Source organism: Canis lupus, chromosome 14 (assembly GCF_011100685.1).
Source record: "Canis lupus familiaris isolate Mischka breed German Shepherd chromosome 14, alternate assembly UU_Cfam_GSD_1.0, whole genome shotgun sequence".
In the NCBI taxonomy this organism is placed as follows: domain Eukaryota; kingdom Metazoa; phylum Chordata; class Mammalia; order Carnivora; family Canidae; genus Canis; species Canis lupus.
In genome coordinates this window covers 44,131,544-44,154,258 of record NC_049235.1, presented here as the reverse complement: position 1 = coordinate 44,154,258, position 22,715 = coordinate 44,131,544, and the positions used below count along the sequence as shown (strand labels likewise).

At 38.8% G+C, this 22,715-nt stretch overlaps 1 protein-coding gene across 1 annotated transcript in view; it reads right to left on the bottom strand.

Moving 5' to 3' along the window:
- Positions 1–5,175, bottom strand: part of ITPRID1 (ITPR interacting domain containing 1) — a 110,172-nt gene extending 104,997 nt beyond the window's left edge. The window contains 1 exon segment of the mRNA XM_038557250.1: positions 5,071–5,175. Coding sequence (XP_038413178.1) covers positions 5,071–5,124 — 54 coding nt within the window. The 5' untranslated portion in view covers positions 5,125–5,175.
- Positions 5,176–22,715: the final 17,540 nt, after the last annotated feature.

Here is a 22,715-nt window from a genome sequence, read left to right as displayed (position 1 = left end):
CGTACCTCTGATTCGGCATGAGAAGGATGCTGCTTTATTTCTGGGAGCTTCCTCACCCATACTCATAACCCCACTCCAATCATGAGACAGACCACCAGACAAATTCCAACTAGGGGACAGTCTACAAAATATCTGGTCAATATTCTTTTAAAAAAGTGTCAAAGTCATCAAAAACAAGGAAAGTCTAAAAAACTGTCAGTCAAGAGGCGCCTAAGAAGATATGCCAACAAAATGTAATGTGGTGTTCCACATGGGATCATGGAACAGAAAAAAAGAACACTAGGTAAAAACTAAAGGAATTTAAAATATGGGCTTTAGTTAATAATAATGTATCAATATTTTTTCATTAATTATAACAAATATACCACACTAATATAAGATGTTAATAACAAGGAAAAGTAGATACGGGAAACTGTACTACCTTTGCAATTTTTCTGTAAATCTAAAACTAATAATAAATAAAAAGTTTCATTTATGTGGAAATTGACCTACATGGCATTTAGTATATCCATTTCAATGCTGAAATACAGTGACTTTAAAGTAGGATATTTTTGGGATCCCTGGGTGGCGCAGCAGTTTGGCGCCTGCCTTTGGCCCAGGGCGCGATCCTGGAGACCCGGGATCGAATCCCACATCGGGCTCCCGGTGCATGGAGCCTGCTTCTCCCTCTGCCTGTGTCTCTACCTCATTCTCTCTCTCTCTCTGTGACTATCACAAATAAATAAAAATTAAAAAAAAATAAAGTAGGATATTTTTGATAGTGTGCTAATAGATACATGTGTATATATATATATATATATATTATCCATTAAAATTATACATATATTGAGAGAGATTCAAAACAATATATATATATTTAGAGATATAGTAGCATTATAGTCTCTGGACTCTATAATCTCTGATTATGGACAATTTTAATTTTCTTCATTTTATTTGACAGTATTTTTAAAAATAATTTATTTATTTATTTCAGAGAGAGAGAGAGCACAAGCAGAGGAAGGGGCAGTAGGGGAAGTGGACTCACCACTGAGCAGGGAGCCCAACATGGGACTCTATCCCAGGACCCTAGGATCATGACCTGAGCTGAAGACAGATGCTTAACCGGCTGAGCTACCCATGTGCCCCTATTTGACAGTATTTTAAAAGCAATTTACCAAGGACACAATTATTTTTGTAAACTAAAAGAAAGTTAATTGAAGTTTAAGTTTTTAAAATCAGTAGCTCTCCATGATGAGTGATGCCCGGCTGTGTGTCCCTGCTCCAAGCTCTATTAGCACCCTGTCCTGACCTCTGTCATTGCCTTTATAAGAAGCCATCTTATGCATTTATGTTTTTGTCTGTCTTTCTTCTGAGATTACAAAATTCTCAAGGAAAAAAAATGTCTGCACTGCTAGCACCTGTGGAGAGTCTGGTAGACTACGTCCTTAGGGACACAGGCAGAGGGCAGTTCGGTGTAAAATCTGGGACGAGTAGCTGCTCTAGTTTCCTCACATGAAAAATGAAAAATGTGGGCTGCTGCCATCACTGGGGTTCCTTCCAGATCTAGGATTCAAGATTCTTTTCCCATCTCAATGAATTGGGCATAAATTCACAAAATAGGAACTCTGGGGAGATTATGTGACTTGCCCAAATTCTTCTTTTGCATCTTCTGGAAGATGATGGAAGATTGAGATTCAGGAAATGTCTGCTCTTTGGGAATTGGTTCAGAAAGTCTTTTTCTGTAAGTTTTAAATAATTTATTATTTGCAGTTAAATTTGTCTTTGAAAATTTACAAATGCCTGAACAAACCGTAATGGTTAAAATATGAAAGGATTAAATACGAGGATAATTATTTTGCAAGATCTTAGTGAAAATCTTTTTTTTTTTAATTTTCTACACAAAGCAGAAAATATCCTGTGTGATGAAGTGAGCATATTGCTGTATATGTGTCCCTCGAATTGTGCTGCTTATTCCTTGAACCCGAGATTAGAGAAGAATGATGGAAAAGCACGAATCACTGACTACACATCTGAAAGTCAAACTCTGAGGCCTTTCCAGCATCAGTGATCCTGCTCTGTCTTAATCAGCAATAATCTCCAGCTCTCCCACTCCTGTCCTCCTGTCCCTCAGTAACTCTGACGGCTTGAGACATTAAGTTCAGCAAAAAAGCCTATTATAGTGGGTTCCTATTGATCTGTAACAAATTACTACAAACTTAGCTTTAAGACAACACACATCGATTATCTTACAGTTTTGGAGGTCAGAGGTCCAAAATCAGTGTCACTGGGCTCAAATCAAGGTGTTAGTTAGCAAGGTTGCATTCCATTCTGGGGGCTTTGGGGGGAGGATCCATTTGCTTGCCTTTCCCAGCTTCTAGAGGCTGCCTGCATTGCTTGGCTCAGGGCTGCTTCCACCAGCTTCAAGGCCAGCAGGGTAGTGTCTTCAGATCTCTGTGACAAGGACCCTCTGCCTGTGTTATCACATCTCCTTTTCTAATTCTGACTCTCCTGCTTCTCTCTAATAACGACCCTGTGATCACCCTACATCCACCCAGATAATTCCAGATAATCGTCCCATCTCAAGACTCTTATTCAAATCTATGAAGTCCTTTTTGATACATAAGGTAATATGTTGAGATTTGCTATGGGGGCCATTATTCTATCTCGTGTATGTCCATCTTTCTTTTCCTAGCCAGTGGAGTGGACACCTCTTGTATGGAGCCCTATTTTCATGCAACCTCTGAGTCAGGCACCTTTGGTACCAGTCACATCTTGTCCCAGAGAAGTCATTGCTTTGTCATTTCTATAAAGATTGCCCTTTTAGATAGGGTAAAAGGATACATGAGGCTCTAATTATGGCTATGTGAGAGCATATGATACTTTTGTATCAGGCAAATTTTTTTTTCTTAAGAGTATAGCTTTGGTGAGACAGACTTAGATTTCAATCTGGGCTCCACCCTCTACTATCTCTGTCACTTAGAGTGGGTGGCTTGCTTTTTTCTGAGCTTTGCCATCTCTGACTCAACCACAACTCTTGCCATCCTTATACTATACCCCACCATCCCTGAGATTTTCTCTAATGAGATTTGAAAGATAGCTAGGGTGTCTTAAATTATATAGTAAGAGGCAAAATTGAACTTCATAGACTTAATAGGAATAAATGAGCAGAAAACAAACAAGATCATATAATTTGGGTGGGGTTTTTGCACAAAGAGTTTAACTTACTAAATCTCTTCTGGAAAATATTTTTAATTCTTATTTTCTAGAACCTATAAACACATACCAAAAGACCTCTGAAAAAGTACCTAAAGTTCCACTAAGACCCTAAGGTGATGAAACATTAAGCACATTATAAAATATGAAGCTTATTAAAAAGGATTTACTATTAATCTTCTGGTCCCCCTCTCTCTTCTTGTCCAATCCTATGTCTGGATGATTCTCTGTCACTCGTTCAATTTATTTTGTGTGCCCCATGGTTTTGGGAATCCAGCTCCTTCTTTTCCTTTTATTGGAAAATAAAATTAAATTCCCAAAGTACTCCCCTTCCTTCCCCAATGTCCCTTTTTATCAATATTATATCGAATTGATTAAAAGTTCAATGTTTAATTAGGAGCCTAGTATATTATTAGCAACATAATTTATTAAGGATTGACTAATATAATCTCTATCTATCTATCATCTATCTATTTATTCTATTCTATTTTTTCTTAATGCATGTCTCTGGCATCTTATAACATGAAATAGCAAACAATTAACCCCATCTGCAAAAGAGCACACCTCGGTTTGTGCCCTGATTTCCTCATTCTCTCTTTCATCTTTCTTCCTTCAGTCATTTTTTTCTTTGCATAAGGAATGTATCACTTAGGCTCATTACCAACATTTTGAACAACACAATGTATATAACATGAAGTGAGAAAATGTTCCCATTTTCTCAATCTTGTGAAGTAATCATTATTGAAAGTGTTGCCAATTTTGTCCTCCAGGATTTTTCATCTGTAAACACCTGTTGGAAGTGATGCCATGACCAAGCACTTAGACTTGAGTTACTTTTTAGTGGCCACATAGTTGACCATTGTATGGACACATCATCATTTATTTCTCTCTATTTCTTACTTTGCTGCAGAAAGCAGATTGTCTCGTTGTGTTTATCACTCCATGTATTTTTCAGTGGAGAAGTACCAAAAAGGAATGAAAAAGCAGCCCTACAGCTATTTCCTTTAAAAAAAAAAAAATCCTTTCCCCCCAAACTCTCTTACTTCTTGATCTCTTATCTTGGAGGACTTGGGGGAGTGGCCCAGGAAGGTTATTATTTAACAACATGTTATCAAACATGAATAAACAATTACTAGAGCACTTCCCTCTCTCCTGAGTACCCCAGTAATGGTGAAACCAGAACCAGCAGAAGTGAGAGGGAGCCCTGTACTGACTTTAGAAAAAATATCTGCTGAAAATAGTTACTTTTATTATATAGCAAGACAGACAGACACACACACACACATATAAAATAAATGCAATTGTATTTCCATATGTTGATATATAAATATATATGTATAAATCTATTGTTCTATCAGAGCATTCAATTTCATTAGTTTTAGCATGTTTCCTTAATTAACAACTATATCAGTTAAAGATGAGGTAGCAGAACATTCTGAGTAGGGCACGCTGAACATTGTTCTGAATGACATCCTCCCACAAAAATATCACCATCTGGAAACCGGAAATGGAGCATCATGCTTCCAAGGGGTTCTTATCTCCCAGACTTCACTCTCTTCTCTCTCTTTCTCTCTCCCCTCCCCTGGAATCGGCTAGCCCTCATGACCACACTGTTTACTTGTTAATTCGGAGCCCCAGCTCTAGATTATTATTATCAGTGACCTTCCCCCACCCACAGAGAGACTGAGACTTAATTCTCCTCTGTCTCCCCCTCAGGGAACTCCCAGCCACTGTACCACAGGCAGCATTTCTCATTGTTCTACTCGTTTCTAACGACTGCAGCACTCTCACCAATGTCACCTGAACTCAACTCAAGCCTGTTAGCTTGCTCACAGTCAAAATAAACATATAAATACTTATAAATAAAAAAGTACTTACAAATAGGAAAAGGGAAAGAGCAAGCAGGCTTTCTGTGTCACTTCTTTTAGTCATCAGGATGCTGAGGCACAAAGAAAAGTTCTTGACAAACAGTCTTACCTTTGCCTGTTGGAGTAGAGCTCAGGGGACAAGGAAAGCCCATCCCCTAAAGAAGCCGATCGTCACAGCCCCCTCCACTGGCCCCCATCCATCCACAACAAAAGCACCACTCCTGAACTGTCAGTTGTGTACCTGGACAGTTCCTGAAGGAAGCAGTATAGCATTTGACTAATCTTGCATAACATTTTCATAATCCACGCCCATTGTCCCAAGGAAAAACCTGTTTTACTGATCTATTTTATATCAGGAAATATTCAAAACAGGGGACTGAGATAGTGGGGCTCCTTCAGACAGATGAGCCAAATTAGAGGAGACTTTCTATATGCCTGGGCACTGCAAGGTTCTGGGAGGTCTACCTTGTGCCAGGCCCAGGGCTAGGGAAAGGAGACATGAAAAACAAATCACTCTCCTCTCCCCAAGGATCTTGCAGCCTTTTGGGGGTCACAATCTGTAACTCTCATGGAGGGACGTTGAGGACACAGAGGGAGAGGGGACATATTCTCAACCGGGAATTTGGGAAGGCTTCACCGAGTAGTGTCTGCATTGAGTTTTGAAGCATGAGTAGGAGTTTTCCGGAAAAATGAGGGTTGAGCTAGGCCTGGGGCAGTGGGAAGCAGGTTGAAGGCAGAGAGAACAGCATACAAAGGTACGAAATTATTTGTTTTTAAGATTTTATTTATTTATTCATGAGAGACAGAGAGAGAGAGAGAGAGAGAGAGAGGCAGAGACACAGGCAGAGGGAGAAGCAGGCTCCATGTAGGGAGCCCGATGCTGGGACTCGATCCCGGGACTCCAGGATCACGCTCTGGGCCAAAGGCAGGTACTAAACCGCTGAGCCACCCAGGGATCCCCAAGGTGCAAAATTATTGAATAGGATGATACATTTGGGGAACTACAAAGTTCCCCAAATGGGCTGAAACAGAGTATGTGGAAGCAAAAGGAGATATGAGACCAAAGAACTAGGAAGCGTCACCTGATGGGCTGATTTACAACATCGGAAATAAGAATTGTGAATTTGGGTACCATAATAATTCTACACTTTACTAGTGGAACTTAACATACTATTTGTCATTGCGAGAGAGAAGCTTTGAAGGGAGGAGTTTGATGTATATTTAGATACTCCATGTGCTCAGAAAATGGGTGGTCTGGTTGCTCAAACGACCTACCTTAAATTAGGTCACTGAATACCAGCTTCCACATAATTAGAATAATTAAAATACATTAAATATTAAAACCATCATTAGCACGTGACTACTCTTTGGCACTTCCAAAGGATCTACAAGACTTTGGAAAGGGTCAGGATAGCAATCAGAAGGACTACCACTCTGTAGAGTCCAAAGTGACGGCTAACAAGTTCTGCTCAGGAGGAGGTGAGTTTAGGGTTCTCCTATTTTAAAAATCACTTGCATTTGGAATATTTTTACACTTTATGCGCTGTGAAGCGGCCTGACAGATTGAATTAGGGCCAACATAATAAACGAAGCACTGCACTAATAATGTTAATACAAACAAATAATCAGAATAAACCACATTTCCCCACGTGATCCAGTAAACATATGGTCTTGCGGTTGAAACTTGGCAAGTTAATTGTCATAAGAACCCTGAAAGGAAGGTGGAATGAATTGGTAATTCTATCCCTAGGTCAGATCTCCGTCCTTGATATTTCCCTGTTCCCACAGACTGGCAAACCCTTGAAACAGCAAGTACATTCTATTGTTAGCATTTCTTCCCCCTGTGAAATCACATTAATGATTGTAATTTGCTCCATTAGTATTGGCTTTACAGCTTCATTAAATGCATCTATTATTTTACCTTGTTTCTAAAGACTTGTTGGATATCCAGGGCAGGAAAGACTTTTTTTTCCTTCGGTATTTAACATGTAAGAAGCTAAGACTCAGAAAGGTGGCTTGCTTTGTCCAAGGTCACATGACCTGAACTCCTGAACTACAACATCTGCTTCTACCTCTAAGTCTGAACTCCTTTCTTACAATATCATACTGCCTCAAGGACATGCCTTAGCCTCCAGTTTAAACATTGTCTATGTCCCTAACACTGTCCTAATTAAAACCTTACACCAGACCTGCATTATAGGTGCTACTGTTATTCCCATTTTGCAGATGGGTAACCTGAGATGTGGAAACATTAAGGAATAAATACAACCTCTCAGAGGAAGAATTGGGATTAAAACCCTAGTAGTTGGCTCCAGAGTCTATACTCTTAACTATAGCCAATACGCCGCCCAAGGCAACTAATTAATCTCCCTTCCCTGATGACATTACTATACTTTTCAATTTTACTACCATATCACTTGTCTATGTGGCTTTCTTCCCCAACTGAACTTGAAGATTCTGGACAGCAGAGCCAGTGACTTCATAATTTTTGTTCACAAACTCCAAGCCAGACATGTAGGGATTTAGATTTAGATTTTTCCCTTCTTCCTCATTCCCATCACAACCAAGCCTTATTAATTCTTCTTCCTTAACTCCTCTCAAATTTATCTTTCCCTCTGTCTCCACCACTACTATCTGTTTAAGCCTAGACATTTCTGGGTTGTATCAGCTCCCTTGCTGGTCTTCTTGCCTCCTTACTTCCTCTCATTCCAGTCTATGCTCACAGCTAGTAGTGATCTGACCATATCACCCACTTACTCACAATTGTACTTGTCTGAAGAACCTGAAAGATCATTTCTGTTTTTTGTTTTTCTCATACATCACATCCATGTAGATGATGCTTCCTTCCTCTGTCAGATAGAACTTCCCTCCACTTCTTTGTTTGTAGAGTTCCTACTCACCATATAGAACTCAACTCAATTTTACTTCTCCTTTTCACCCCTGAGAGGACCTCAGTTGGGCTCCAGTGCTACCCAATCCCCTACAATGAAATCATGAGCATTCTTTCTCAAGTCTCTCATATCTGGGCTTTCATGACCTTGTGTATGAATTTGTCTGGATAGATATACATATAGATGATATAGATATAGATATAGATATAGATAGATATAGATATAGATATAGATATAGATATAGATATAGGTATAGATATCTCAGATTTCAGGACCAGAGTCTGTTAGGCAAAGTCACAAAGGCTGATCTAGAGTCAAGAATTAGTGAGAATGATAACTCAGATATGGCTAAGCTTACATTTTTACTTTGTTATTGTGTAAATAAATATACCTAAGATCAAGGATCATGATGTTTTGAATGATCACAGCTCCCTGGGGCCTCTTTTAAGTCAGGATGATACCTCCAAGGTTTAAAGATCTCAGGTAGCCTTGAAGAATGAAGGCCATACCGTAGCTGAGAGGCCCAGAGTCTTGGGCTGTCTTTTTGTTGTTTTGAGTGGGAATGTAAGATAAGTGTGGCTAACATCAATATTCATGGTACATCTTATTACCACGAGAGGAGTTTAATGTCATAGAAGAATTGAATGATACAGTTGTTTTTCTGTTGTTTTTTTTCCTTGTAGTATCTCACTGTTCTTACTCATCTCTATAGGCCATTGCCTACCCTAGATGGTTTATGAATTCCTTATTTCACCCAGTTCTGACACATTGCTCTCCAGAATGGTGTTGTATTGTCTAAACTCCCACCAAAAGTTCAAGAGAGACCTCATTTCCTAAGCACTTGCTAAGTGCCACTCTGGGTGGCATCTGATTTTCATTAAAATGGACAGAAAGTGGCAAGTCTGCATTATTTCAATTTTTACTTCTATTATTACACTTCCACTAACAAAGTTGAGAATCTCTTCATATACTTTTGTCCTTCCATGCTTTCCTTTCTTTGAATTGCAGAGTCATAACCTTTGCCTATTTTTCTACTGTGTTCATTTTTTGTTTCTGGTTGATTCATAAGAGTCCCTTGTATTTTCTAGATTAATCCCTTGTTGGTTTTTGAAGTTGCAAATATGTTCTCCTAATCTGCCACCCATATGTTAACATAATCTATATAGAGCGGTTCATTGAACAGAGGTCTTTAATTTTGATGTTGTCAAATCCAATTTTTACTTTCTGGTTTGTGCTTTGGGGTTCTTATTTAGGAAGTACTTCACCACCCAATGATTAAATAAATTATCATGCCCCCCCCCCCCACCACCACAGACACACTCATTTTACAGCTTTACCTCTAACACATAGGTCTTTTATACCTTTGGAGTTCACTCTAATATGCAGTATAATGTGGACCCAAACTTATTTTTTATGCCTATGGTGAGCCAGTTTTCTGAATACCTCTACTGAACAATCTTCAATCAATCCATTTCCCCTTACTCCTGTCTGTGGAGCCCTTTCCTTGACATATCAAATCTCTCTCTCTCTCTCTGCCTCCCTCTTCATCTCTCTGTCTCTGTCTATATAGATAGATACTATTTATCTCAATATATACATATGTGTATATTTTGTATAAATACTGAGATATATGTCTCTATCTCATATCTTTGTCTCTGTAAATACTTGTCTAGTGAAAGAGAAAACGGGGGGGGGGAGAGAAAGAAAGATGTATATTTCCAGATACACACACACACACACACACAATATTGGTTTTGTTTCTCTGAAGAACCCTAATACACTAGTTTAGAAGAATGATATTGACATATAGTACCTAAGTTTGTATCTGAGGATCTTGTGGAACTCTGTGGTTACCATATTCTGAAAATTCTGTCACGCTTTCTGTGTAGATGGTCCTAGAATTTACTATGTTGTCCCTTTCCTTTCTATCTTCATAGCTTTTCTTTCTTTTTCTTTCTCCTTTAATTATTTTTTTCTCATTGCGTTGGTCAGAACTTCTAACACTATTTTAAACAACGCAATGGTAGTGATACAGGGTGTATCCTTGTGCTATTTCCTACATTAAAAGGATCAAGTCTGTTATTTCTCTGTTGCATATGTTTCCTGGGTGTCTTTAATATGTAGATTTCATCAAGTTAAGGAGACTACCTTCTAATTCTAGTTTTCTAATAATTTCTCTGAGTTAGTCTTCCGTTTAGGTCTATTTTCCTAAGATAAATCCTCATCGATTACGGTGTATTACCTTAAAAATACATTAAGTATTCCATTAGCTAATATCTAATTTGAACTTTTCATCTATTTTTAAGTGAAATGTCCATATAATTTCCATTTCTCATTATTCTCTAGCTTTGAAATTGCAAATATACTAACTTCATGAATTAGTTAATTACCTTTCCTTCTTTTTAAGAAGATTTTTATTTAGAAATGGATAGGACTCCTTTTAAAAGTCATCTGGGCCTGGGGCTTTCTGCTGCTAAAGCAAGGTTGAGGTAGAAGTCTTTGTTTCTTTGAAAATAGGATTTATTCATATATTCTATTTATTTTTGTGATATTTAATTTTGGTATTTTATACATTTCTTGAAATCCATGCATTTGGCTCAAGCTTTTCAAATTGTTGCCTGTAGTTGTCTATAATATTCTTTTAAATTGTAAAAGCTTTCCATTTTGTCCATAGTTATTTCTCAATTTTCTGAAATATTTTGCAGATAACCATTTTTGAATAAATTAATTAAACAATTCAAATATAATTAATGTACAGATAAATATTTTTAATTTTCTGATTAGTCTTACCAGATGCCTAAAGTTTATAAATCTTTGAAAAGACCAAAGTTCTGGTTTTATTCATCTTCTGTATTGCTCTTTTATTCTATACTCTGTTTTTTTCTGCTCTAATCTTTATCATTTCCTCTTCCTCATTCTAAGGGTTTACTTTCTTGCCTTATATCTACCTTCTTGAATTATAAATTAGATCACTTGTTTTGAGCCTATCTGGATTATTGATCATATATTTAAAATCATAAACATTTTAAAAAGTAATTATAAACGTTTTAGTTTCCATGATGCTGATGATTTGAAATTAATTGATGGATAATACTTTAAAAATAATTTTTAATAATAATTTTTGTGAATTTTCCATGTATTATTACAAGTAATGTGAATTTCTCTTTTACAAGCTCTTTGTATAGCTATTAGTTCTGATATTCCTTACATTCCTGAGAATATTTTTGTAATATTCAAGGTTTGGTGAAAATTTAGCTGGATATAAATTCTAGAATCGATTTTCTTTTCCTTAAATCTTTTGAAATTACCTCCCATTGTATACTTGCATCTAGTGTTGCAATTGAGAAATCTGCTGTCTCTTGGATAACTGTTCCTCTGTCGGTGATATTTTTCTGCTGAGAAGCTTTCAGAACTTTCTCTTTTCTTTCATGTTCTTAAATTTCACCATAACTGTTAACATATTTATAACCATTACCTCCTAAAATTCTTCTTTATGAACACTTGTATTAGCTTCATTTTCCAACATCACTCTTTACCCCTCTTTGAGAATATTCATTGGATAGTTATTACAGATTCATTTGTTATATTGACACTTACTATGTGCCAGGTACTATTTTCCAAGCTGGAAATATGGCTGGGACAAAACATGTCTCATTGAGTTTATATTATACTGGAGGGAGACTAACAAATAATCAAATAAATATTATGTCAGGTGTTATAAGCACAGAAAAGAAATATAAAGTGAGGAAAGGGATAGAAAATGTGTGTGGGATCATATTTTAAGCTTTTAAACATAATTTCATCCTTAGAAAAAACTTATAAAAAGTTTTCTAGTACAAAGAATGTATACATGCCATTCACCCCAATTCATTCTTCTTCTTCTTCTTCTTTTTTTTTTTTAAGATTCATTTATTTATTTGAGAGAGAGAGAGTGAGCAGGGGGAGAGACAGAGTGAGAGGGAAAGAATCCTCACAAGAAGACTCCTTGCTGAGTGAAGAGCCGGATATAAGGCTTAATTTCACATGCCCCTGAGATTGTGATCTGAGCTGAAACCAAGAGCCAGATGCCCAACTGACTGAGCCACCAGACAGACCCTTGCCCCAATACTTTATTAACATTTTACCACATTTGCTGTTCTCCCACTCTCTCTTTGAATTTAAATATCTTTATCTATTTACCTATCAATCTACTGATAAAGATATATTTTTAAATACATAGGTCTAAATCATCCAAGAGTAATTATGGACATATATCTCCTTATCCCTAAAGACTTCAATGTTAAATGTCTAAAATCAAGGACAATCTCTTACATACTACCATACAGTGATCAAAATCAGGAAATTAACATTGATAAAATTCTGTCATCTAATCTACAGACCTTATTGAGAATTCACCAGTGGTTCCCAAAATGTCCTTTATAACAAAAGAAAATTTTAGATAATGAGTTGCATTCGGTTATTATGTCTCTTTATCTTCTTTTAATCTGGAACATCACTAAGTATTTTAAATATAATGGGAGCAACATTTTGAAGCATTAACTTTCACAATGTTCCTCAGCTTGGATTGTCTAATGTTTCCCCATCATTAGACTTAGCTTATGCTTTCTTTCAGAAATACCACTGAGGTGATTCTGTGTTCTGTGTTCCTCTCAGTGTGCCATATCAAGGGACATATGAAGTCAATTTATCCCATTACTGGTGATGTTAACATTGATGATTTTAGGGTGGGGTCTAGTCAGATAGGGAGACATTTAAATTTATTTTCTCTGATCTATTAATATTCCTTCATTCAGTGTATGCTGTTGAAGCTGCTGTCTTTTTCTTTTTTATAAGGATTTTTTATTTTGTGGAAATGTAATTGCTAGGTGAACAGACATGCATTTTTTAAGGATTTATTTATTTATTTATTTATTTATTTATTTATTTATTTATTTATTTATGAGAGAGAGTGGAGGAAGAAGCAGAGGGAGAGAATTTCAGGCAGACTCCCCACTGAGTGCAGAGCCTGACAAGGGGCTCAATCTCATGGCCCATGAATCATGACCTTGAGCCAAAACCAAGAGTTAGATGCTTAACTGACTGAGCCACCCAGGCACTCTTGCTATTTTACTCTTAATGTTGTTTGCTCTCTAGCTGCCTTGCAGTTTTTCCCTCTGAGCTCACAGTCCTCTAGATATAGTGGACATCTCAACTGGTGGTATGAACCTATGGGAAAAGAGCAAAGGCCTGGATTCCTTACATCCATAAGAGTTTAAATGGTGGGGATGAAGGAATGCCCCTTGGTCAGAGGAGTCACCTGAGCTATCTTTGTACCTATGTGTTAACTCTGCTTCTTTGCAATGGCTCTCTCATTCACTTGTCATCATCTAACCGACACCTTGGGGTCAGGGAGAGTAGTGATTAAGGAGGAAAAGCCCAATTACGGTCCAGTAGTCATATATCTGTGGCTATTGGTCCTGTGGCATGCTTCTAGCCCTACCCTGACCAGGTGTCCCCTAGTCTCACTGGGCTGGTTGCTAATTATGTCTTTCAAAGATAGTAGGGTGGGCAGGGGTCTGCCCACTGTAGGGTACGGGGGAGAAAAGAGTCTGCCCACTGTAGGGTAGGGGGAGAAAACCTGTTTCTCTTATTTGGATCATAATAGACGTGAAATCTCCTTCCCTACCTAATGAGTCATCGTGGTTGCTGGTCCTTCTGTGGTCCAGGAATGTTTCATGTTTCATCTAGGTTGTTGGGGCTATCTTTGTCTTTCTTTATCATCTGGGGTAATTCCAGGGCTCATTCTCAGAAAAGGAGCCATAGGCCATGTTAGCTTTCATCCTATGTAGTGACTTTATGAGGATTAAGTGAATTCATTGTATAAAAGCATTTGGAGAACAGTGTGTCGCCAGTAAATTGTGCTCACTACTGGTTTTATTGTCTGAATATTATTATTGTCATAATGAATAACAACCTCTCATTTTGCATAATAATAAATATATCATACACATATTAAGCCTATTCTACATTTAAGAATCCATTCTGGATGAAAAAATACAAGATGTATTCCAGATAGGCCTTGTTCTTTAGCCCATGACACAAACTACTGAATACCTCAATGTGCACAATTGAAGGGACACTCACCTACTTGGATCAGGGAGGGTCTATGAAGACTCAGAAAGGAAAGGGTTTCTACCAGCTTTGTAAGTTTGCCAATATCTCTTACTAGACTTGGCAAAGATGCAACTGACAGTTGTGAGCATCTGTCTTGAGGAAATGCAGGGCCAGGACTGTGACCAGAGAGCCCAATGGGCACCAAAAGTGACACTGATGTTGGGCTCAAGAGTACCACATTGTGATTTGGTGGGAAGAGCACAAAGGCAGAGAAAAGAAGGAGACAAGAAGTCTGGAACATAGTAGGGACTCCATGAATTTGGAATGTATTGAATTACTCTGGATTTAAGAACTGGATGAGCCACTTACTAGCTCTGTGGCATTGGCAGGCTGTCTAACTTTTTTGATCCTCAGGTTCCTTATCTGCCAAATGGGGATAATCATGTCATGCCTGCCTGACTCCGAGGGTGGTTTCTAGGTACACAAGAATCAATAGATAATTCACTTGTTTTGAAAACAGTCCAAATGCCTTGTATTGATAGCTTGGTACCTACATTAGAGGATTTTACTGTGGAACAGAGAGACCCACAGTGTGCTCTGGTTCAGCAGAGGGTATCTCTAAGTCCTGAATGTGGTCAGACTGTGTAGTCGAATCTGGTACTTTTTAATTACTGATGAATCCCTGATCGCTGGGCTCAAGTTCATTTGCTAATTTCTTCCTCAGGGCCGAAAACATGCTATAACTATTACAACCCTTACCCCTTCCCCCCTGCCAAAGGGAGTTTCGTTTACCCTGAGTTTAGAGGTGAGTTAATCACACCAGTTACTCACAGTCTAATTTCCCTCATCGGCAGCCAAGTATTTTAGGCCACTGGCCAAGCATTGTGGGGAGAGAATGGTACAGGTGGAATTCAACTATGATGCTGTTATTCCATCTTGGTGAGGTAGGGAGCAACCCTGCCTAATGACAGAGTGCATTATATTTCTACCAGAAAACAAAACAAAACAAAACAAAACACCATTGGCCCATCTAAATAAAGAGGCTCTCCTAGGGCTTTCATTATCACAATATTTACCTGTGAAAGTTTTTCCCACAGGCACAACCTTTCCTTCTCTCCTTCCCTCCTCCCATCAAACTAGAATGAACCTACAACCTTTGCATAGAGTAGTGACGTTGAGTAGAATTATTTCTTTACAACTTCAGAATCATGGGCCATTCTGTGAATATCCTCTAGGTTGTTGAAAAAGCAGGAGTAGTGGCAAACATTTTCCCCAGGGAAAGGCATGGAGACATTACTGATTTCCATTCTTCCTTCCTGCTGTCTTAGGAATTCAAGCATAAGCAGCCTGGCCCTTCTCACAGAAGCAGGGCTGGAGGCACAGAGCTGACTGTGAAGACAGTGTGTGCAGTATCAGGCAACGAAGGCTTTCTGACTTTCAGCCCCAGGAAATAGGATCCCACAGTATCTCTCCCTCCCCACTCCCCATGTGTCTTCTACCATGATGGCTATGGGAGCATCAGATGTCCCCACCACAATTGTGATTTTGCCCAAGGTCATGCAATTAATACCTTGTGAAACTGGGGTGGAAACCCAGGCCTTTCTGATTCCAAAGCTGAGCGGCTTTCCATGATGTCACTGTGCTAGGTGTTTTATGTGTGAGGCTCACACAGGTCTACAGCATGTCCAAAGCTTCTCTTACGTTAGCTACCTGACACTCACACCAAAGAGACCATACTTCTTCACTTGATAATCAAGACAAAATTTTACCTCTATGCGTATTGAGGCAGAATGTTTAAAATGAAGACGGGTCTGGAAAAATTTAGGAAGTATGGTCATCACATACTTTCCTCTTGGGGTCCAACATTTTCAGTAAATTTTTACTAAATGTCTACTGTTTTCCTCTGTCTGTGTTAAGAGATAAATACATTCAAACCATGAGCAATTGGAGTCGGTCATGGGCAAAAATGGTGGTTTTCACTTTAGGAGTTTCAACATCCAAGTACTAGCAAAGGGGCCTACCAACAGGAACTGCACTACAATTCAAAACCAACTTACGATATTTTTTTTTTGTTCTATAAATCACTATATTTTAAGGTTCAACAAAGCAATATCTCTAGAACTTTCAGTGTCCAGGATGTTTCAGCACTGTGCTCAAGGGCTGTTTAAAAATCAAACCAAATATTAATAATCATCATCATCATCAAACCATTCTTCCGCTTGGAATAAATTGCTGCTTATTCCATTTAGGTGTGTGAGCTCTGAAACAGCACATCAAGACCACAAAAGAAAGCTGATGGATACCTGAGCTGAAAGGAAGCAGTTACCCCAAACCATCCAGCCCGAGCACAGCCAGGGGGCCCTCCCTGGTGTGTCAGGTCCCACAGGCCTGGGACTCACACTGCAGGCATCTCCACCAATAAGACTTGGGTAAGAGCCAGAACTCAGGGCCTGAACTTCTGGGAAGATTTTACAGTCCTCAAGGGACTGAGTTTCCAACTTAAATAAAGAACAATAAATGGTTCAGATAAGTTTGTGGACTGCAGGCCAAGGAGAGGTGACACATATTTCCCTTATTAGTCAAGGCTTACCCTTTAGGGGTGGGAGAGGAATGTTTATAAGATTGGCGGCAATTGGGCAAATATTTCCTGTTTCTTTCATTCTCTATAGGACACCTTCGCTTATTTGAAGTCAAATTTCTCTCAGGTTAACAAAATATTTTACATCTCTTACAAAAAAGCAAGTGGAGCTGAAGGGAGAGGCACCACTTGGTAATCGGAGCTACTAAGAAAAAACAAACAAACAAACAAAAACCCAATCTTTTGTAAATTGCACAATTAACCTTTCCCTAAGCTGGCAATGGGACAGCCTCCCCAGCACCTATTCATGTCTGAGAGCAGAGGGATCATCTTCCAAAGACTTTCAACACTTAACACTTAAGCAGAGAAATAAAATAAAAAAACTCAGCCTGGTTTATCTGGAAAATCTCTTTTTCATTTAATAATGCTTTCATACATTAACCTTTTGTTAATAAATTCTAGTACTATTGCATTAGGCAAAGGTCAAGATGTTGAGGCCTATACTATTGCTTCTTTGGAATTTTCAATACCCTGTATATGAGTTTACATGTAATTGACTTGTGTACATGTTTTACTGGAATGGGGATCTCAGATTCTCAGTTTGTAAGGTTGTAAGTGTGATATATAGATTTAAAATTATCTGTTTTAGTTACATTATTCACATCACCTATATTTTTGCTTATAACTTTACATGTATATACTATAGAGAGCATTTGTTCTTGATGAAGAATTATTAAATAGGCCAGACTGTACCCAGACTCACTCCTTTTATCTCATGAGTTCTTCATTCTTGAACTCCTAATTTTGCTTACCTTCTTGTTTAATTGGAATGGGTCTGTAAATAATTCTGTTAAGGAGGGTAGACGTGTCATTAGTATGTTTTAGGCGTTTCTGTTTATCAGAAGATATATTTCTTTTGCCTTCTCACAATTGACTGAATCTAGCATTCTTGGGCTTAAAAACTGTTCATCGACAGAGGAAAAAAAAAAACACTGCTTTCTTGTCTACTGGCATTTAAGGTTACAAATGAGAAACTGAGCTAAATTAATGTTTGTTTCCTTGCAGAAAACCTGTTTCTCTTATTTGGATCATAATAGATTTTTATCTTTATCCTAGTTGTTTGCCTTTATCCAAATGTCTAGATGTATGTGTCATTTCTTTGACTTCACATAAAATATGCAGAAAGTGCTCTTTTGTTATAATTTTATATCTTTTTTATTTTTCCAGGGTTTCAATTCAGAAATAATAATAATTTGCAAATTGGCCATCCATATTTGTCTTTAGTGTTTATAGTCTCCTTTTTTCTCCTTTTTTTCACATTGCCTCTGTATTCTGGAAAAAATTACAAACTTCTCATTCATATTCCTGCTAATTTTTTTTTACGTGTTAGTTCTACTCTTCTCCAATGTGAAACTTAATGTTGCTATCATCTTTTAAGATTCTTTAAAATACTATATTATCTCATTTAAGTCTGTTTTAATCCCACACTCCAACTTTTAAACCTCAATCCCTTCTCTCTTTTTTTTTTTTCCTTCTCTCTTTTTTTTAATATTTTTTTTTATTTATTTATGATAGTCACAGAGAGAGAGAGAGAGGCAGAGACATAGGCTGAGGGAGAAGCAGGCTCCATGCACCGGGAGCCCGATGTGGGATTCAATCCCGGGTCTCCAGGATCGCGCCCTGGGCCAAAGGCAGGCGCCAAACCACTGCGCCACCCAGGGATCCCAATCCCTTCTCTCTTGATGGCTCTCTGCTCATGTTTCATGTAGGCCATGTCTTTTTTGTTCCATGCTGAATATAACCTAACTGCTCCCCCAAATTATTGTCCTTCAGATCATGAACAGAAGATTTGTAGAAATGTCTTCCTTTCCTTATTTCCTCCAGTGATATGCTAAATGTGTTATTTGGCTGATACTTGCTTTCATGGTCCCCACATTGCTCTCTTACTGCTATTGTCCATCCTTCAAGAAAGGTGAGGTCTAGTCATTCCCCATATTTATTTTCACACAGGGTGTATCCACTTACTGATTTCCCTTCTCCAGCGTAAAGTGCACAGGTAAGGTCAATAAGCACATCTTCCAGATCCTTGACCAGTCTCTACCAAGCTTTTAGCTAGTGAATAATCTTCCTGCTATTCTCCTGCCTTAGTTCTCTGATGCTACAAATCCAAGCAATATGTGAAAATGGACCATGCTAAGCTTGCTGTGCTCTGTAAGTTTCCTTCCTCAGCCTTGGGTTTCACTAATTTCTTTATAAGATACTTTTATTAAATTTTGAATTTTTTGAGAGAGAGAGTGGGGGTGGAGGGAAAGAGAGAGAGAATCTCAAGCACACTGAGCATGGAGTCTATGCAGGGCTTGCTCTCACGACCCTGAGATCACGACTTGAGTTGAAATCAAGAGACAGATGCTCAACAGACTAAGCCACCTAGGTGCTCCATTCACTATTTTCTTTATAGAATGAAACTTTCCAGAATGTACTCTGCCTAAGCCCTGCCCTCTGCATCTCTTTGAGTTCTAAGGTATATAGTCTCTGCCTTAGACTTTAAGAAGTGGAAAGTGAGGATGGGGGCGTATAGACACAACTGGTCCTGTGGGTACAGGTCCTAGTTCTTAAATCTGCAGGAGATGATATGGAAGTAAGAAAACATCTATTATTTCTTTAATCATACTGTTTCATTGCATTAAAGCAGGTCATGACACAAACTAGTCTTTTTTTTCTGAAATAATTCCATTTGTGTTTTATTTAGTAACAAGGCATTCCAAATCCTGATAATAAGTTGCCTACAAATCTCAGTTTCCAATGCTTTGAATTTTCTCTTATTCTGTCTCTCCATGAGTATTTTAGTAAGAAGGTGGGAGAGACTATATTGGGAGCTACTTACCAAGCAACAGTCTGAACAATTCCGTAATGATCAATTTTTAGTAATCCTTTGGGAAAGCTGGTTAAAATCTTAGAGCCATTGGGCATTACTCTGTTAGAAACCTTAAATACCCTCTGGTCCATCTATCTGGGAGACTGAACTGTGGAAGAAGAACTTACACTCCAGCGAACTCTCCAGAATCTACAACTCCATTGGAGGAGATCCTAAAATTTTCCTATCAGCCTTTGTATCTACCCCTGGCTGTAGGTCAGGGGCATGCATGCAATGCCTCACAGACGCTAGGTACTAATCACTTTGCCAGCTTTCCTAAGAGAATCTAGGTACATTCTGTCATAGCCCAGACTTTAGCCTCATCCATCAAAACCAGGAAATGGATTCATGTTTCTACCTTCCTCTCCCCACTCCATCCCAATTCCCAGCACTTCCAGCAACACATGCCAGTCCCTGACAAAATGATTTCCCGTATACATTCCAATTTGTAATATTCATATAATAAAGGATAAGAAGAAAAATTGGGGCAGTCACTGAGCCCCCTTGTAGGGAAAGCAAGTGAAGCAAGAGAATTAGTTTATAGGTATTCACCTTCTTCCTGTTTCCAATTAGACCTGGTGGTAGCGCTCAGACTCTCAGGCTCTCTCTGTCTTTCTGCTTCCATGAGGCACACAGACACCACACACATGCTCACACCCACACATGCAGACATCCATACACACAAAGAAAGCATTAATCATTGGCTACTCCTGCCATGGCCTTGATTCTCTCATAAGAGCGGAATAAACCAGGGTTTCACAAACTGTAGTCCAAGGTCCATGGAACATTCATCCATATTACATGGAAACCAAGACCAACCCTTGCACAGCAACGACAACAATGAAGGGTACTGGGGAAAGGTTTGGTGCTCAAATACATTTGGGGAGTGCTGACTAACATGAACAGTCTTTGTAGCAGGAATTCTGAGGCTCTTTCCTGAGCTGATGTGCACTGAGAATCTCTAAAACCAGGGTAAGTAAGAAGTGTTTCCCACCTTGTTGAACCATGAATATCTCACAGGGGTTGGAGTGTTTACCCAGAGCAAGTTTTAGAAGCATGGACTAAACAACTTCCCTATTTTTCCCCCAAGCTTCCAGATTTGCAATCCTGAAGGCTTATATTTAAAACCAGATTCTGCTTGTCCCTATGTGGCCTCTGTTAAGTTGGTAAACCATTCTGAGCTTTAGTTTTCCTTTCTCATGAGAATTTAAACAAAAGTGTATGTCACTAGGCCATTGTGAGGAATAAATGGTAAGTCCTCTCAAGAGCCTAGTGGAATGCCTGTCTCCTTTCCCCTGAAGATTCATTTCTCATAAAACAATTTCAAAAATGATAATGAGCTTGGTGACCCTACCCAAGAGGCAAAGATCAACAAGTAGCTGGTCACTGAAGAAAATCTCCCATGGTCTCTCAGACCTTCATGAGGCTGCCTAAGTGCCCAGACACTTCACATATTGGACATTTATATCAAAGCATGGAGAACCCTGTAAAATGCAGAAGCTCTTGTGAAGCCTCTGTATGAGTCAGCTTCTCAGATGAACATTTCTCAACTAACAAAGCCCCAAAGGAGAGTAGCAGCTGAGAGATACTGTAAGGGCCCACATTAGGGGGACAGGTTTTGAATCTCTGCTCTATAGCTCACTGGTTGGGGATAGGACTGAAAGGTGTATGAATATCTTAGCACAATACCTAATGCATTATAGGTACTTAAATTTAAAAGTATGTATGTATTGTTATTAAACACTATTAAGTGAGCAATTGCTCAGTGCCAGGCACTGGGGGTACAGTTCCTGCTGCCCTTACAGGGATGTGTTCACTGAGAAGTCCAGGCATCGTTCAAGAAATATTAGGTCATCCAAGTCTTGGAGACCTATTGAATCCATGTTCTTCCATCCAGTGATCGAATCTACTCCACCTATTTCCCTAATGGTCATCGAGGCTCTGCTGGACATGTGAATGAAGATTAAGATCTCTCCATTTTCCGAAACAGCTGATTCCAATTTCAGAGGTTATAATGGTAGAACCACCTCTCTTAGGGTGAATGTGGATACCCAACCCTGTCAATTTTGCTTTACAAAAATAACTCGCATGCACATTTCAAATAACCTTGACTCGTGTTAAAATCACAGCCAGCATATTTCCCCGTCTTTTTAAAACAGTAATTCATAGCTAAAACATTCCTCTTTACTTGCCATTCCTTGTGCTTTCTACCATTAGTGACCTCTGCCCTCCTTTTGTTTCGAATAGAGCTGATGCCACAACATCTGGCATGATTAACTATGATGTCTATTCAGCTGCTTGATTAACTGCAAAGTCCACTTGCCCTCCTGAGCTGCAAGGACTCCCTTCCCATTGTCATCACGGGTGCAGCCTTGGCAGTTTATGCTCACGTCAGCGGTGAGGTCCGTATCCCTTGGGGACGCTTGGCTGTTTATTGCTGTCCAGCAGGAACAGCAGGAGGAGAGTTGCCTGTCCTTAGCTGGGTCCCCATGGCCTATATCAAAAGGAGCCACAGGATTTCTATTTTCCACTAAGTGAGGGCACTGAAAAGCAATGGTAGAGGGGATGGGATAGGCATGTTAAGGATCTTGAAATGTTCTTTCTTTTATATTTGGAAGGAAGAGATTCAAGTCCTGGATTACTCAAGATAAATTTTCTACCAGGATGAATGTGGGTGAATGCTCTGCCTCTGCTCCTATCTTTTGCTTTCTCTATGCTCAGACTCAACCCCTTCTTGAAGGTCAAAGACTCATTACATCAAATCTCTTTTCCTTCTCTCCTTTCCCCTCATTTTTCTAACAGTGGGTGGGCAAATCACTGGGTAGGCTGAGAAAGCAAATGACTAGGGAATGTCCAGTCTCATTTTTATTGCTATTATCTCAATGCTATTATTAGCTTCAGTGACTGGGCTCAAGTTCTGGCTTTGCCCTTTGCTTATGGTGTGACTTGGGGCAAGTTAATGCCCAAACAACTCTGGAAGACGTGTTGATAACCCATTTAGAGAAGAGAAAACTATGGCTCAAAGAGAAGTGACTTACCTAAAATAAAAAACCAAATGTGTAAGGTAAGGTCTTAAATCTGAGTCTAAAATCCATTCTTTGTTACTTGACCAAGCTCTCTGATCAACTAACAGATGCCAGTTGAATTCCAGATCACTCAGTCATGGATTTTTCTTGTCA